The sequence below is a fragment of the Vipera berus genome (genome assembly GCF_964194415.1).
Source record: "Vipera berus genome assembly, chromosome: 2".
Taxonomy (NCBI): Eukaryota; Metazoa; Chordata; class Lepidosauria; order Squamata; family Viperidae; genus Vipera; species Vipera berus.
This window is the reverse complement of record NC_138203.1, coordinates 211,811,101-211,830,825: the sequence shown is the minus strand read 5'-3', so window position 1 is coordinate 211,830,825 and position 19,725 is coordinate 211,811,101. Positions and strand designations below refer to the sequence as shown.

Below are 19,725 nucleotides of genomic sequence, written 5' to 3'. Positions count from 1 at the left end.
GCACAATTAACCGGGCCCTTAAACAGCACGCATACCCAGTCCCAGTGGTGAGCCACATCCTGGCATCTTTGCAGGGTGGCACCACATTTGCAAAATTAGATTTGGTGCAGGCCTATCAGCAACTACCTGTTGATGAGGCCACGGCCGCAGCACAGACAATTGTGACCCACAGGGGGGCTTTCAAAGTAAAGCGCTTGCAATTTGGGGTCAATGTAGCCCTGGGCATTTTTCAGGGAATCATGGAACGCACACTCAAAGGCAACCTAGGGGTTTGCCCCTATTTTGACGACGTGCTTATTGCCGGAGAATCCACAGAAGTGCTAGCAAGGAGGCTCAAAGCTGTCCTGCAGAGGCTGCGTGAAGCAGGCCTCAAACTAAAAAAGAGCAAATGCAGTATTAGGGTTCCCTTGACTGAATTTTTGGGGTTTCGCATTGATGCTAATGGCATCCACCCAGCTGAGTCCAAAGTAAAGGCCATTCAGATGGCACCTAGCTCTAAAACAAAAGGAGAGCTGCAAGCATCCTTGGGCCTCCTCAATTTCTACCACGTGTTCTTTCCTAACAAGGCTGCAGTGGCAGAGCCACTTCACAGGCTCTTAGATAAAAAAGCTTCTTGGATGTGGACCAGCATTCACGAAAAAGTTTTTAGGACCTGAAGGCACTTCTGTCGGTCAGTTCCACTATCACTCATTTCAGGGAGTCTAAACCAGTCTGTTTAGCATGTGACACATCCCCATACGGGGTGGGGGCATCTTGAGTCACTTAGAGAAAGATGGAATCCAGGTTCCCATTGCATTTTATTCAAGGATGCTGTCATCTGCTGAGCGTAACTATGCTCCAATTGACAAACAGACATTGGCCATTGTAGCTGGAGTTAAAAAATTCCATGACTACTTATATGGCAGGGACTTCACGGTCTTCACAGACCACAAACCATTATTGGGGTTATTCACCACAGACAAACAGACACCCCACATATTATCCCCTAGAATGCTGAGATGGTCTATTTTTTTTATCAGTTTACATGTTTAAGCTGATTCACAAACCCGGCAAAGAAATGGGCCATGCAGATGGCCTGAGTAGGCTTCCACTGCCACAGATTGAACCAGATCCGGCCCCAGCAGCCCACATATTATCCATTCAGTATTTTCCAGAGTTTCCCCTCCATGCTGGGGACATAGCTGCAGAAACAACAGCTGATAAGACACTAAGTAGAGTGCTTTCTTGGGTGCACACAGGGTGGCTAGATAAGAGCCCAGGCCCTGAATTTCAGAGTTATTTTACTAGAAGACATGAGCTATCAGCTCACAAGGGTTGTATCCTATGGGGGAACAGGGTCATAGTCCCCACCTCACTAAGAGACAGGGTCTTGCAATCACTGCATGAAGGTCATCTCGGTATTATCCCTATGAAAGCTTTAGCTAGAAGCTACTTATGGTGGCCAGGTTTAGACAAGGCCATTGAAGCCCAGGTGCATGGATGTTACACATGCCAGCAATCAAGGCCTGAAATGCCGCACGCTCCAATTCACAGGTGGGAGGAGACTCACACTCCCTGGTCTAGAATTCACATAGACTTCGCTGGGCCCTTTCAGGGACAGCTCTTCCCTATAGTGGTTGACAGCCACTCTAAATGGCTTGAAGTAATTCCAGTTGCTAACATGCTAAGACCATCCAGGTGCTTAGGAAACTCTTTGCCACACATGGGCTGCCAGATGTCATAGTATCCAACAATGGAGCCCAATTTACAGTGGCAGAATTTCAGGCATTCCTGAGAGCAAACCTCATCAGGCATGCAACATCGGCCCCATTTCACCCTTTTTCTAATGGACAAGCTGCATGGATGGTCTGGACTACAAAAGTGACAAAAGAGTCACTGAAGCATATAGTGACTGGGGACTGGCATCACAGATTTTTTTACTTTGCCAGCTAGCTAACGGCTCCCAGCATCTCAGACAACCCGTCTCCAGCGCTGCTATTGGTTGCCCCTAGGCGGCAATAGGTTGCTTCAAACCTATTGGCTGCCACCTAGGGGCCAAGGTATAAATTGCTGCAGCTGCAGCCCAGTTCTCTAGTTCAGATCCTGCAAGAAATAAACCATGCTCTTTGCTGAACTCACTCGCCTCGTCTTCATTCCTGCGCAACGAACCCAGTACACAACACTTTCCACCAACAAACAAATAACAGAATAACAGAGTTGGAAGTGACCTTGGAGGTCTTCTAATCCTGCTCAGGCAGGAAACCCTATACCATTTCAGACAAATGATTGTCCAATCTCTTCTTAAAAACCTCTAGGGTTGGAGCATTTACAACTTCTGGAGGCAGGTTGTTCCACTGATGAATTGTTCTAACTGTCAGGAAATTTTTCTAGGTTGCTTCTGTCCTTGATTAGTTTCCATCCATTGCTTCATGTCTTGCCTTCAGGTACTTTGGAGAATAGCTTGACTCCCTCTTCTTTGTGGCAACCCCTGAGATATTGGAACACTGCTATCATGTCACTCCTAGTCCTTCTTTTCATTAAACTATACATACCCAATTCCAGCAACCATTCCTTATATGTTTTAGCCTACAGTCCACTAATCATCTTTGTTTCTCTTCTCTGTACTCTTTCTAGAGTCTCAACATCTGTTTTACATCGTGGTGATCAAAACTCGATGCAGTATTCCAAGTGTGGTCTTATCAAGGCATTATAAAGTTCCAAGGCATTATTAATCATTCAGGATCAATGGATCAGAAAGTAATTGGTGAAACAAATAAATTTTGGCTTCACTGCACTAGTTTTAGATAAAGTCCCACTGTTTAAAGTGATATTTGCTTAGTATAGAATTGATGTTTAGTAAGAAGCAACACTGGATTCTTCAGCTATGGGATTTATTACACCAGATTGGATAAACATCACAATAATCAAACTTCAAGCTTTCTCAGTGGGCATATTTATTCTTCTCATCAGGGTTCCAATGTCATTATGTTTGAAATCAATGTTTACTGAATGTCTGTTGTTGTTATTGTTGTCCTATAAGCTAATTTGATTGCAGTTTCTTTTCTTAAAAAAACTCTAATTTAAATTACTTCATCTTTCATTAAAATGCTTTTGTGCATTGATAATAATATGACATTGGTAATGAATGACCAAGTGGCATGTAGAAGGCATATTTAAAACTAATCCATAGTATAAAAAGAACTAATTAACAGAATAATGTTTTATGATTACCCTTTATTTATTAGTGCTCTAATATTCAATTTTCATTAAAGTAACTAACAAATGAACATGAAAATTAATTTTCAATGTTTTCTTATTAAAATATAACTTAGCTACAACTGTTGTTGCTTCAATAGAAGAAACAAATCAGTTTCTTTTTTAAAGAAATAAGTTAATAATCCTAAAACAACATCACCAACAAAATGATTTACAAGTATAATTAAGGACCACTCAGAATTCTGGGTTTCATTTTACATACTTGCTCAGGAATACCTGCATAGAGTTATGAAAACTCTTCTACAGCTTAGAGTTGCCATTGCACCCTTAACCAATGGGGCAGAAAACACCAGCACAATATCTATATCCTTAAATAATCCTGAAGAAGATCTATGCGGTTGCGATGAGTTGATGCTGACTTGATGACACATCAACAGTCAAGCAATATATTCCTAAACATTTCAGGCATGTATCTGAAAAACCTCTCTGTACAAATCAATAAAAGATTTAATTTTGTAAATTCATCTCTCTTTCTTTGAGAAAATGACAGATCAATAATTTAAATTACTTTCTTAAACACACATTTATTTCTCTACTTTGAGACCAATGATTTATTGATATAAAAGTGATTCACAGTGGCTGAATCTCCAAACATGTCTAAAATGCAACTAAATTTGCATTGAGACAAAATAATTTATACTGAACATTTATTAAAGAATTTAAAATAATCCTTTTAAAGTATGTGATCAATCAACTTCTACTACTTTTTTATGAATATATGGCAAATTAAAATTTTGGACCAAAGTTTTTATTTTAATTAGATATTTCAATAAACTTAACGAATATGTAACAAATGAAGTCTGGCCTGAGAGGGGCATACCATCTCTTCAAAATCTTGCCTTTTGGTCCACTGTCCAAACTCTATGCAATCCTGGGAAATATTTAAAGCCATATATTTTCATAAAGAAGCTGCCCCACTATTCCAACAACAGTTTTGGAAAATCTATAGCAGGGTCTTCAAACTTGGCCCTTTTATGACTTGTGGACTTCAACTCCCAGAATTCCTCAGCCAGGCATATTGGCTGAGGAATTCTGGGAGTTGAAGTCCACAAGTCATAAAAGGGCCAAGTTTGAAGACCCCGGTCTATAGCTTGGTCATAAAATACATGCTTTGCGAAAGCACCAAAATTAAAATAGTTAATGAGGAATTTAACAGCTGAAAATTTTGCGAACTACAATCAAGAAATATTAAGCTAGCTTATAATGTTCTGGTCCTTGTAGTACCAGAACATTCATCTTCATCTTAAACATTGCTAGAATCACATCAAAGTTAGTTACAAATTAAACATAGTAAAAGAAGAATATTTCAAGGACAGACTGTAATATATTCTATGCTCATCATGGCTGTAGTTTGCAAAACAAAATATAAGTTAATGCCTTCTTTTTTAAAAAAGATATATCTAACTTTCAGATGTTTTAAACAATGTTTTCCCCTCCTTGCCTTGTTTTAATGCTGGAAAAGATGCAAAGAATTCAAATAAAAAAAGAGACAACCTTATTACTTTTTTTACTTGAAGGCCCCAGAACTGCTTTAAAGAGTAAATTTCAGATCAAGCTTTGAACAAGTACAAAGGAAAGGAAATAATTATCATTAACCAGATTAAAAATAGAATATGTACCCAATCGTTGCTGCTTTAACATCTCCAAAATAACTTTCCTGCCAGATTATAGCTTATTTATTTATTTATTTTTGTAGCAAGGTCATGAGAGGGAATAATAAGAGTATCTGAAGACTGGTCATGCAGAAAAGAGGAACCTGGACTTTGTCAATGCTGAAATAACTTATTAGTAGACATTTGCCACCCTATGCTAGTTTGATTATAATCAACATAAGAAATAAGTATAACACATATCAAGGTGGGCATTAAAACTGTTATAAACTTAGCTTTGAAAGGAAAAGTTGAAGACATATTGCTGCAAACCTAAGTACCACATCACTGAAACTATAAATAAAAAAAGGATTATTGGCTTTTTGAAGTTTATAAAATATAAATATTTTTAATAATAAATATATACCTATACAAAACTCTTAGAAAAGATACTTAAAATAATAATTCCCCCTCTGGAACTAATTATTGGTTTATGAGGCATGAGTGAAACCAGCTGAGGCAAATGTTAAAATCTTCATCAAAAGTAGAATAAAGTATTTGTTGCTGTTGTCAGTTTGTACTATTTCACAAGAGATTCTGGAAGTTTCAAAAGTATGCATAATTGGGCTGTTTTGTGAAAGGTATTTGAAAGCATAAAAATATGATTGCTAATATACCTGCATTATAAACATTGGGGGAAGAAATTGAAAATATTATGTTGTGAGTGGGAAGTGAAAGTGGAAGTCAAATTGAATGAAAATGGAATTCTGCAGCTGACTTCATATCCTTAAATATCCTCCAGAAGGCTTCCAATTCTCCAAAGTGGGTTTTAAGAATGTGCAGAGACATAGATAAGAAGAAAAACAAGGGAAATTCCATTTCATAACCAGACATTTACTTATATAAAACAGAATTCTATTTTATCTTCCTAATGGCAACTGTTGATGCTATTTTCTACTGCCTAAGTGAGAAAGTACTATGGTTTGGGGATCACAAATGGAAATGGACTTAACATAAGCATTTAAGAAACAGACTCTAAATAATAATAAAACAGCCTACAGGGGCTTAACTACCATCTTGCCCCAAGGTTTAGCAGAACAGCCAAATTATTTTAAGTGATTTAAATAGTCTTAGATGTGTACTTAGATGAAATAAATTGCAAGCTTCTAAAGCGATCTACATGCTGGCAAAACCAAATGGCTTTAATGCAGAATATTAGATTGGAACGTGCAGCATTGCTATTTCCATTACTGAAGACAGAATGCCATTTCATTTTTAAGCTTTAAGGCATAAAAACCATTTAGAAATGGGTTTAGATGGGATGGCGTGGCTTACTTGCACACATCAGCTTGCAAAAAGATGAGAAGCAAAGATGTTTGTCTTTCATAACACTGCTTTGGAATATATGCTATGAGCAAGATGATGATCACCCTGACTGATTTCCCAACATCCTTATCCTAAAAGTCTTTAATAAAGAAAGCTGAACATATCATGAAATCACAAAATACATCTGATCAATTTTTATTGAAGCCATGAGAGAAAATTCTTTCATAATGACTGTAAAAGAGATCATATACATAAACTATTTTGAAAGTAATCAATATGCTGATAATAAGAGAAGCTTAGATGAATATTGTTTACCTAAAACTTTCAGTCTTTCTGCTCCAACGACCACTTCATTATCATCTGCAGAAAATAACAATTTCCCTGAAGTGGTTAGCACTTGAAATTTTTGGCTGTAGGCTTCCACTGCTTTGGGACCTAAAGAAAAGAAAGAATTTAGTGTCTATATGACTAATCTAAACCTGGAAATTATACATAACTAATCTTTATTGAGAATAATGAATAGAGCTTCATTGAGTAGGTTATGCTAATAAACCTGAATAAATTATGTTCCTTGAAATACTGATAAACATGCCTGCCTATATTCTACTATATTTACAGTATGTTACTTTAAATTAGTTAAGCATGTATTTTGCATTTGTATTCTTTAAAAGAAAATCAGTACTCTGTTGTTTGTTACTGACTTGAACACTCAAAAAATGTTATCAAGTTGTCATTACAAGCTAAAAATCCATGAAATTATGAATCAGGAGCTTCAACAGTTCTGGTAAATGAAGCACTGGTTCACATGTATCTCATAAAAGAAAAAAAAGGAAAGATGTCTGGTAGAGATAATCTGAAAAAGACTGACTGAGTAGCACGGAATCTGTTTTTGTATTATATTTTTGCAGCATATTATAGATGCCATACAGTAACACAGCTCACCTCTGACAATACCATTAAGACTAGAACTTGGTTCTCCTTTGCATAAAATTCTCATTTAGAAACTCAGGGTGAAATTCAAAGTATATATATAATTATCACAATACTCATATGCCATCCATCCCTGCACATCCCCAGGAGACTTACAAAAACACAAAAACAATTGTAGAAAGATAAATAAAAACAAGAAATAAAAAATCATTTGAATAAATAAACATGTTTTAGTCTATTCATACTCTGTTTAAAGAGGAAGCTTGTTGCACATTTCATAACAAGGGCTTACCATACAGAAAACTGAATTTATCACTGATATTTTAAATGTACCTCTCTCGCTGGATTTAGGTAAACTATTTCATTCACTTAACTAAAGCAGATGTTTAATAAGAGGCACAGATTCTCTTGTTACTGAATACCATTGGTAGGAAGATACATTTTGTAATCCCCAGAATTACCTTCCATAACATATTTGACGAATTTATCAATCAGTGACAAAACACATTCAGTGAGTGTTAGTTGCACCAGTGGGAACTGGCTGAAGTAATTTCTTTTCCTTATTTCTGAGTAAGAGAAAATATTGAACAGAGCTCTATTTAAGAAAGTCTCTCCATCCATATCTATCTATCTATCTATCTATCTATCTATCTATCTATCTATCTATCTATCTATCTATCTATCTATCTATCTATCTATCTATCTATCTATTCATCATCCAGTTCTCATCAACCATTTTAGCCAAAGAAACTTAATTGACTAGAGCATTTTAAATATTTTCATTTTTCTTTCAACATTATAGAAAATGTCATTTAGCCTGAGCTCAATTTATGTTGAAGAAAAGAAAAATATGTCCTATAAATATTTGAAATACAGCAAAAAGGATGATTTTCAACAGCAGTTTATTCTTTTCCCCTAACAGAAAACTAAGCCTCAAAAAAGCCTCTTATATTTCTAATAAATCTACTTTGAATAAAATGCTGGAACCCCTTCTACACAAATCTCCATTTCTTTGACACAATTTCTGACTGCTCCCATCTTCTAAAAAAATATAGGCTGCTCTTCATTCAACATAAGGTTGGGCATCACTTCTATACCTGTTAAAGTTATATTGCTGCCCTTTAATCAGGAGGAAAATAATATTTAAACATGCTATAATACATGCCTTTCTTTGAATACATTTTGCAAAAATTGATCTGTAACAATATCCACATCATACTGTAACTTAGGTTTCTCCTTCTATAGATACGTATGCCCTATCCCAGTGGTGGGATTCAAATATGTGAACAACCAGTTCTCTGTATGGATGCCGCTTTCAGAAGTCCATTCTGGGCCTGGGTAACAAAAAATTAGCTACTGGTTCTGCCGAAGTGGTGCAAACTGGCTGAATCCCACCACTGGCCCTATATCACTTCTGGTCAACAATTAATATGTAAGGAGGCTGTGTTACAATGAAGTATGAATAAAGTTCATAAGGAATACATGGTATTTGACACACAACATAGCTGTGTAGTTCAAGGAATAAATTAGGAAAGAAATTCATTCAAGCACAACAACATGGCCCACCTACACAGATTTAGGAATGAGGGAAAAGTTACTTCCATTCTAAATATAGTTTTCAATTAAATACTTTTAGTACAGTTGAATTATATTAACATTGATAATTACTTGGCTAGCATTTTGCACTTCCAAAGATGAATGTATTTTTATCCTTTTAATATATTTTGTGTTGGATCACCACAGTGAAATTAGATTAATTTTTGCATTACTTCAATAAAATGGAATCCACGGTGAAAAGGTTTATATACTGTAGTATTGTTGCAACTGCAAATATACCTCGCTGACACATATTCCAGTTAGTGTTGCTATCCTATTATTTCCCAAAAGAGCAAGGTTAAGACATTATTATAGTATATTATATTACCGTTATTATTGTAATTTTTAAAGTTATGTGTAATCGCAGACTCTGTGTGGTTCATCACTTGCAGGATAATTTGGGAACTGATTTTTACAAGTTAAAGTCAAAGATCAAGGTTAGGAAATAATTAAATAACTCATATTCAAAATCTTAATATGATTATATAGTACTGTACTGTAGTACCACAATGCTGAATATTATTACATACTATTCAAATCAGATGTGACAGGGTTGAAGGTAACTACTTGGCAGCACCATTTCACAAAGGTAGCAAGAATTAATAACCAAAGATATTATTATGAAAACTTTGTTAAATGAATTTTTAAATTTGCATAGGCACATGCAAATAAGTAGACTCATCACTTCTTGCCTGATGGAAGAGATACTTCTTTCATTGATACACCTGAGATTTTTTTTAAAAAGATCCTTGCTTGTCAGAGTGGATGTGACCATCCTTCTCAGGGAAGAGATAGGAATTAATCTCTGCTGGGTTACTCTGTGCTAGAGTTATTGAAGACTATATTTGTCTTTTTGCATGTACTAATAAGGGGAAGATTTTTTACACTGTCCCTGTGCCCATCTTTTACCTGTCCCATAGTTAGTTAAGTGAGTCTATATGTTTAAGGAATAAAGAGAATTTCTTCCCTCTTATCTTTCTCTTCAAGATATAACTTAGACAGAAGCAGGGCTTTCCAATCCTGTCTATTTCTTAATAAATCTAGCCTTTTGTTGTTGTTGTTAGCTGCAAAGTCGTGTCTGACCCATCGTGACCCTATGGACAACGTTCCTCCAGGCCTTCCTGTCCTCTACCATCTTCTGGAGTCCATTTAAGCGCACGCCTACTGCTTCAGTGACTCCATCCAGCCACCTCATTCTCTGTCGTCCCCTTCTTCTCTTGCCCTCAATCTAGCCTTTACTTCAAATAAAATGAGTATTTGCTAGCAATCACCAATAACTGGGCTATGCATTATACTAAGAACACTGTGTTGCATGTGCTTATTTTTGTCTGCTTATATTTTGGCATGTCCTTTCACAACAGCATCTACTGTAACAAATCTCTCACAATAGCCAGCTAAGTCTAAAAGGTGAGGACAGAGTGGCCTAATGGTCCAAAGCACTAGCTAATAGGTTGCCCACTTTCATGGCAGGTTATAGTAGTTGAATGGTACAAAAGTAGAGATTCTGAACAAGCCTTCCCTTGCAGATCCCTTAGTCCAGGGCTTCCCCCTTCTACTGGCCATGGACTCTATTAGGAACTGGGCTGCAAAGCTGGAGATGAGCAGCGGGTGAGAGAGCAAAACTAGAACCATCTCTCTCTGGTCCATGGGAAAAAAATATCTTCCATGAAACCCCTCCTTGATGCCAAAAAGATTGGGGACTGCTGCCTTAGTTGACAAGTCATAATAATAATAATAATAATAATAATAATAATAATAATAATAATAATAATAATAATAATAATAATAATAATAATAATAATAATAATAATAATAATAATAATCTGAAATGAACTGGATATCAACATTGGACTGCACTAAGCCTCTTTCCTGAAGAAGATGGTCACACATCCACTTTGGCAAGCAAGGATCTGTCTCAAGAAATCTCAAGTGTATCAATGAAAGAAGCATATTGTAGATTTGGCATTCCATTAAATGGAATTGGTGGCCTGAAGAAGGAGGGACTCTGTATATTTTCATGCACTTGTTAGGTTAGCTTGATTAGAAGGGTTAACACTAATTAGTGTTAACTAAATTATTACACAGATTAGAAGGGTTAAAATGCTGATAGGTTTGACTAATCTCATGGAGTTCTTCCTGCTTTCTTTATTTGTGATGGTGTCACTTCTAACCCTGACCTTTGCCAAAGAAATCTCTGATCTTTTAATTATCTTGGCCTTTTACCTTTGGTTGATTACATTTTTAAGTATTAGTCATGAAATTTTTTAAAATGGTATACTAATAGTTTTAGGTTATATTTTCTTGTTTCTTGTTAGCTACTTTGAAAACCCCATGGGTAGAAAAGAAGGGTACAGAATGAAAGGAGTCAATTCAGAAATGGTACTTTTTAAAAATTTCCACTTACAGCCCAGTGCAAACCAACATCACACTCTACAGAGAGGGACACCATTATATAATTACTTTCCTATGACTACTCCACAAAGCTCATTACATTTTTAATTTTAGTCTTACTTAAATTGCTGTACTTATTTCTAAGTTAGCATTGTTTTTATGGGCATGCATAAAAAAATAAATCTTCTTGATTCTGTTTAACAAACTCAGATATATGTTTTTATATCAGTCTATAATTTATCTAAAGGAATTATAACAAAACCCTTTCCCCCATGTAACAGAAAATATCTGAAATTTTCAGATTTATAAAATATCTACACTGTTGATTCCCGTCAATCTCTATTTTTCCCCAAGATGCAGAATCTCAAATTGGAATGTTTAAAGCAAACTACTGAAATCTAACAAAACCCACAGAGCACATAGTTACAGGACTGTACCAAGCTGGAAAAAGATAGTGAGTTTTGTCAGTACTTCAGATTAAATTCTCCTTTGAAGCTGCTGCATGGAAAAATGAGAACTTCTGCTTCTAAAGCTCAAAGCAAAGCTACTGTGTTTCTGGGGTCCTCCAGTACAATAGAAGAGTCTGCCTGTGAAAACACTGGGCAAAGTCTCCAGTGTGACTCCACCACACCCGTCCATCTCTGAGGAGATAGAAACTAAGAGTGAGAAAATACAAATTTCTTCCTATCAGGGATGCTGACATTATTTATATATATTTTTTTATTTACAAAACTGGAATGCATTTATGAAGAATGATTAAAGGTAAAGGTAAAGGTTCCCCCGCACATGCGTGCTAGTCGTTTCCGACTCTAGGGGCCGGTGCTCATCTCCGTTTCAAAGCCGAAGAGCCAGCGTTTGTCCAAGGACGTCTCCGTGGTCATGTGGCTGGCATGACTAGACGCCAAAGGCGCACGGAACGCTGTTACCTTCCCACCGTAGTGGTCCCTATTTTTCTACTTGCATTTTTACGTGCTTTCGAACTGCTAGGTTGGCAGAAGCTGGGGCGAGTAACAGGCGATCAACAAGCTCAGCATCCTAACCCACTGAGCCACCGCGTCCCCTTAAGAAGAATGATTACATAGCTACAAAAACTGCATGCAAATACACTGGATGTGGCTTCCTCTGTTTTGCCTTTCTCGATTAAATATGTCCTTTCATGACTCTCAAAGGCATTTTTGAGAGCCTCTCACACTCCAGAACTTTTGGCAGATGGCACAAGTCTTCTATTAGCAATACCACCATGGTGTTTGTGATTCCTCTTATTATCTACTATTATTCAGCTGTTGGTGCAACTCTTCAGGTTCTGCCTGCCAACAGCAGATGAGTCACCAACCATATAACCAAAGCAAGTCTGACCAAGGCTCTTTATTGAATTACTTACCCTGCTGTCTGGAAGACAAAACAACCCAGGTGGTCTAATTTCACCTAGAATGAATGTAGTTGCATGGTTCTCATCTCCCAATCCCGGGCTGTATTCTTTAGTGCTGTTGCTTCTAGTATAAAAGCTTACCCATGCTTAGAAGTGACAGGTCTGCTGGGGAATTTCAGAAGCATCTACAGTACTTCCCTGTCAAACACTGAGTGTAGCATTTTGTGAACCTCAATGGTACTCATCCGCACGAGGGATTTTAAAAGATTTTTAGAAATCGTTTAAAGACGGAGAACCTCTGTGCTATGAATATTAATCAGGAATGTTACAGTTGTTTCAGGTACATGTAAAGTACTCAGGGATCATCTTCTGCCTGTTCCAAATCCTTGAGACAGCTGGCACTTTACTAATTAATATTTATAACGGTATCAGAAATGACAATTCTATTCTGAAGTCCCGCTCGAATAAGGGAGCGTTAGTTTCTAGATCTGGGAATTCTCTGTGTCCCGAACATGCTTGCTTCTTTAGTTCACATGCAGGGTTTTTTTCTTTTTCAGTTATGCAAGGGCAAGCTGGGGTCCTGGCTTGTATTGATGGAGGTATATTACTGATGATTATTCCAAGGGCTAATGCCCGCATCATCATGCTCTTTTGGTTCCATTTTTCTCTTCCCCAGATATTTCCCTTGCCTTACCTGTTACCAGACGTGTAAGAACTTTACTCTCCTCATTGAGAATGTTCACTGTAACATTTTGAGCAGACTGGAAGTACAGAGGGTTGCCCTACAATAGGAGCACAAGAAAAAGAAATTAATAAGGTGGACATCACTTCCCATAAGAAAGTGCACTTTCTTTTTTTTTTTTTTTTTTAACTGCAAAAATTTTTATTTTAGTTTTAATGCTTATACTCAGAATTGTACAAAACAATCTCTTACAGAAATGACATTTGATCATATAGCCAAATACATTCCATATACTGATGCCATTCTAATCCAACATTTTAATCTGTGCCATTTCCATTTTCAGAGATACAGTTTATATCTTCTGGTGCATTTCATTAATCGGAAAATTCCTGGATTATTTATCTTCAACAGAATTTAAAATAGGGTTAACATTAGAAAAGTTCTAGTAATAACAGTGTAATAGCAAGACAACATTTCAAATATAATTTTATAAGGCAACCAAATATCCGGAAATATAACAACAACAAAAAGCTGGCAAGGTTGATTCAAAAGTTAAAAAAATCATTTTCAAACAACATACACATAAAAAGGTCATACATGTTCTTACTAGAATAAAAATGTGCACTTTCTGACCCTCTTCCTAACCCAGTAGGGAGGAAATGCCTAACTCAGTTTTATACGTATTCAGTAAAATTTTCCATGGCTTCTTTTCAGTTGCTCAACTGAAATGCCTGGAAAACTACAGCACTGTGCTTACTATATGACCAACTTTTTTTAAGGGTTAGATTTGCTTCCATGTGATGGCAAATTACATTTTGAAGTTTGGTCTGAGGCATAGTCAAAAGTGATTTGCCTGGTATTGGTAAGAAAAAGAAAATCTAAACAGATAGAAGGATAAAAAAGATTGAATTGAATGTTGAAGGTTACTACTACATTGATTTGGTATCGTTTCATGTGCATTTTGAGTTACTTTTTCCTATGCCACCTTTTTTAATTTTTTTTAAAAATAAAGTCTATTAGACTACTTGCCAACATAAATTGCTAACTGCTGTCAGGATATAAGAGATTTGCCTCAGATTGGCAATTTTTAAGTGCATCTTTAAAAACACAAAGTGACATTCAAACCTAAAAGATATAATTGTGGTATGGACATGGTTACCAAATGTTACTCCATTATGTCATAGTCCAAGAGAATTTCCTGCTACTTGCAGATTGAATCTTCATTGGAAAAAAATGAAAATCATCAAAACTGAAGGAAAACATTCATATGGGCTAGCCAAAATATTTTTTTTTAAATCCTAATATCTTTTTTCTTTAATGTATCTTTAAGATGCTTGTGTTCAAAATGTGGTGTGATACTGACACGTATTTATTGCATATAAATATATAACTATGTAATAACTTCTTTAAATGATGAAAATATGACATACTGATCAAAAAAGTAGGGCCATGATTTACCGGCATACAAACTATCCTACTGGACATTTTATAGTGAAAAATGGAGACTGCTTCCACTGCCTGATTTTGGTATTACCAACATTTTGGCTCTACACAGCTGATTAAGATCAAGGAAGCAAGAACTATCAGAATGATCTCTTTAAACTAGTTAGGAGTAGATACAGTATCCTAGAAACTGTGAGAGGGATTTCCCATCCCCATTTACAATAAATTCATAAGTCCCCATTAATAGTAAATCCATAAAGCAGAGTTTCTAAATGATCTGGAACACAGCTTCACAAGTTTATCTCCACCTGGGCTAAGTTACACTGAGATAACCCATCATTTGATTTGCCCATTCTCTTTAGATTGCTTAAGTGTAGTTTCTCTTCCATTCCTGTCCTGGCTTGTCCAGAAACTCTCATACAACTCCCTTCTCTTGTTCCCCACCCCTGTTCACTAAGGAATGAAAAAGAAGATTCTGTTAACTCTTTCCTGTCCAGAGAGGGGTCAGATGACTTTTCAACCCAAATTCCACTGGGAAGATACAGAAAAAGCAGGCATGGCTGCCTGACTCTTGTAAAGCAGTGTTTTAGCCTAAGAAAGAAGACTAAGATGGAACTGGGGACAAGAACAAGGATTATATTTCAGTCTGAATCAATAACCATTAACTAAATGAAGACAGCTTGAAGGGGTTGAAGGGTTACTACAGACGCACAGGTCGGGATGCATGAATATTAGCTGCAATTTCCCAAGATCTATCAGGATAAATCTACTGAATTAAGTATTCCAAATTTGCCCATCATTGTTTAAAATCTAAAATACACTCTACTTCCTGCCATGAAAAAAGGGAGGGAATGAGGGTGGGATTACAGAGCAACATTGTCTTAATAAACTGTAGTTAATAAAGAATAGAAATCAATGGAAGGCCAAATGGATCTTCACTGAAGTTGGCACTTGTAAACAAAAGGTGACAGCTAATTGGTGTGGATAAAGAGAAGGGGTTGATAAATTTTGAATCTAACTTGCTTGAAGGGCAAGAAGATGGCAAAAAACGTAGTTGAAGCCACATAGCAATACATAAGCACTCTTGTCTATGGCCATCTGTCATATATTTATGAGCCACTGTGGCAAGGTCCAGCTGTTCCTTCAGAGGGAGTTGTGCTGCTTGCTGTTCCCAGGAAGATGCACATGCCTTCATCTGAGAAACTGCAGATGAGGGAACCTTGGAAGATCAATGGTACAAATAACAGCTATAACACATCTGGATAACTTGTGGCATGCAAAGAGTACTTATAAGAAAATTCTGAGCACAAAGTCCAGCCAATTGACCTGTTTATACAAGACATAGCAGTTTAAGTATTGGTAAAGGGTTGTGTTGGTTCTCTCTGTCCCCCTATCTGTCTTCAGGGGATTGGTGGATGATAAATGTATTTTCATATGAAAAAACTAGAAGATTTCCAGAAAGGAATGTAAATTGGGCTCAATGATCCAAGATCATATGATTGATCAGATACCTATAATGAAAGACATTGATTAAAAAGAACTTGACAGATTCTCATGCAGAGAGTAGTCACATACAGGTAGTAATTGATCTATCTTAGTAAACAGATCAATCACCATAAAGTCAGACAGATAAGTAATAAAATCCCATAAGATTTTATCCCAGGGTCCAGCCTAAGATGGAAGGGGCTCAATCAGCCTTGCCTTGACAATAGGCATGATAAAAAGAAACACAGTTCTAAGAATCCATCTGGATGTGAGGCCACCAGAAATCGTTAAATAATAGATGGATAGTTAAAGCAGGGTTATATCTTAGGTCTTAGAAAAGTGACACATTAATATGTCTACAATATATGAATATTGTGAAAAAGAGCAAAGAACTATGTCTCCTCAACCCAGTCTAGATATATGGATACTATTGTTGCTATAGTCTCAAATTCTCTAGAGCAGGGGTGTCAAACTCGCAATGTCACATGACATGACATGACATATCATGACTTTTTTCCCCATTACTGGCAATGGGGTGGGCACAGTTTCACCATAAAACATCCGGCCTGTGGGCCGACTGTCATGGTTCCTATAGATGAAACCCATCAAAAGAACTTTGAGGCAAGATTCTTCCTTAAAGAATATTTTATTTGGGAAGCAAAGTTTTGGCACTACATAGTTGAACCCAAAAACTAAATTCCCTTCCCCTGGATACAAAGTAGCAAAGTGCAATTCCCACCCCCAATAAACTGTCATAAAGCACATTTCCCAATTAGCTTAAAGCGCAGGCTTTTTCCTCAGCTCCTTAGCCTGCCAAAATGTTGTTGGCTTGTCCTTGGGTTCCCATGGCAGCATTATTATTATGGCTAGCTGAGCTTTCAACACCCCCCCACCCCGCTGCACCTAATTCTTAAAAGCAAGAAAGCATTTTCATCAGTTGTCAGAGCAGGAACATCCAATTGGCACTGGCAGTTTGACACCCCGGCTCTAGAGGATCAAAATTTCTAATGTTTTGGAAAGTCAGTGGCTGAAGATGGGATGGGGGAAGTGAAAGATTCAGGTTTCTACATAGTGGTGGGAGGTTACCAATTGATTTACTGATTGTTTATGTCTGCTCTTCCAATTTTTTTCCAGCTTCCCCTCAATATCTCACATCTGTTGAAATTAGCAGCAACTTTCCATGTTCTGATCAGAAATCTAATGCCAGTATCTTATATGTTTTCAAATAAAGATGCCAGGATCTTTCCTGCTCTTGGTTTGCAGACTGGATGACTAAATCCAGGAATTGTTCAATTAGTGATCAGTACCATCACAGTTCACAACATAAACTATTTGGTAGCAATACCCTCATGTAATGAAAAATGATGCATTGCATTGAAGCAAGTGAGTATCTCTGAATTAAAGAATATAATTAGGTGTAGATTTGTTCTGCTAAATGCAACCTAGCTTTTGCTTTTAAAACCAAATGAAAAGACAAAGTTCAGAATATAAACATCATGTTACATTTGGGGGGAGGTAACATTACTTGACTTGTCATCTTCCTGGTTGAATTTATTCAGTACTATGAATTACAGATAGTCCTTGGTTAATGACAGCTTGAAGTGATAATGGCTCTGAATAAGTGTTACTTATGATTCTCAAAGTTCAGCTGTTTCAGCACCCCTGTGGTCATGTGATCATGATCTGGGCACTTGGCAACTGGTTCACACTTATGACAGTTCCAGGAACCCATGGTCATGTGATTCCCCAACCTTCCATGATGTCTTTTCAGAAGCAAAGTCAACATGGAAACCAACAAGAGAAGTTGGAAGTTGGTCCTTTATGTGATCCTCACTCCTACCACTTTTTTCCTGAGAAGCCTGGCCTCATACTTCAATGTGCATGCCTACCTGTAGCACTCTCTTCCCGCATTCAGCTGTGCACATCTGGCTGGTTGTTCTTGCATGATGCCACAGCAGCCATTTTACCCATCCACTGGCCTGCCAGACTTATAACTTTCTGCCAGCTTCCCCATTGACTTTGCTTGTTGTAAGTGGAGCAGAAAGTTGCAAGGAGGTCCTCACTTAACAGTCCATAATCCTCACTTAAGGACAACAATGTTGACTGCGGGAATTGCTGTCCTTACAACTGCATCGCTTAGCAATGGAAATTCTGGTCCTAATTACTGTTATTAAGGGATTAATTTGAAGTATTTTGTGTGAGCAGAGAATCATGGTATAGTTCATAAGGCTGGTACATTACCAGTTTGCAATTAGCATTTGATATAAAGACAATGGAACAATTCAGATATATAGATGAGGTGTTAATAACCCCAGACTTGGGGGAAAATAATAAATCAAAATCACATGCAGATGAAATCAGTGTACAGCCCAATGTTCAAAATCTTCTCTATCACTTATGTATAGAACTGTATTTTTAGGTACATTTCAAGAACAATGCAACATAAACAAAAGGATTTCTTATGGGAGATTCACTTCAGAGCAGCGTCCGCTAAAGCTAAACTCTGGGTCATATATTTTAATCTTCAATCATTCCTAGGGCACAATGTACTGGAATGGGCAGTGCATCATCTGCAGATGCTTGTGGATTTATAAGATCATCATCCACAATTGCTGAACTGACTACCCGATAGAAAAATGTAAAAAATACCGTCATCACTCTGACCCAAAATTATTCACTACTACTGTCATCACATAAAAAACACACATTTTTCTATGCCTACTCCATCCACATTTTAAAGCAGCCACTGTTTGTTGCATTCAAAACCTGTGAAATTATCTTATTTTGGCACAAAGTCTATAGTTAAAGAGATGGAGTGGAGCAAGCTTGACCTAAAAAGCTAGGATTTGAATAAGACAATTAAAAAATAGCCTACCCAGATCTCAAACAGAAAGATCACAATTCGTAAGATTCAGATACAGCTTAGCTGCTGAACATGACAAAGGTTTGCAGGAGTTCACAGCTGATTCTGGAGGTTGAAAGCCTCCATATAAAAGAACTTGGTGGGCTGCTCTCTTCTTTAATGCACAGGTGGTTAAGCAGAGTCCAAACCATTTAGACACCTAGGATGATACAACAGGAAATGCCAAGTGCCAATTGTAATGGCAAAAAAATAAATAAAAAATCAGCCTTTACTATAATTATAAGAAAAGTGTTGATGAAGAACAGATACAAGAGGGTTTGGCACAGTGCTTAAAGCTAGAAACTGGAGACCATGTGTTCTAGTCCTCCCTTAGCATAACTCTAGCTTGGTGACTTTTAAAAGCCCAAGGAAGAAAGGCAATAGCAAACCACTCACATATACATATACATATACATATACATATACATATACATATACATATACATATACATATACATATACATATACATATACATATACATATACTTATACATATACATATACATATACATATACATATACATATACATACAATATACATATACATATACATATACATATACGTGTGTGTATGTGTGTGTGTGTTATTGATTTTTTTTAACATAATCACCTTAATATGTGGTAAACTGTGTTTTCTGGGTTTGTATTTGCAAAACAATCACTAACAATTAGTTTCTATAATCGATAATTCACATAGTAACTTTGCTTGATTTTCTCTTCTTCCAATAATATTCTCTTTACCAACCTTAAATTAATA

The 19,725-nt window shown here is 36.7% G+C and overlaps 1 protein-coding gene across 1 annotated transcript in view; it reads right to left on the bottom strand.

Moving 5' to 3' along the window:
- SGCD (sarcoglycan delta) overlaps nt 1–19,725 on the bottom strand; it is a gene marked incomplete at both ends in the record, with an annotated part of 196,654 nt that overhangs the window by 81,051 nt on the left and 95,878 nt on the right. The window contains 2 exons of the mRNA XM_081321261.1: nt 6,486–6,605; nt 13,151–13,238. Of these exons, the coding sequence (XP_081177387.1) occupies nt 6,486–6,605; nt 13,151–13,238 (208 nt within the window). The remainder of the gene's footprint in view (nt 1–6,485; nt 6,606–13,150; nt 13,239–19,725) is intronic.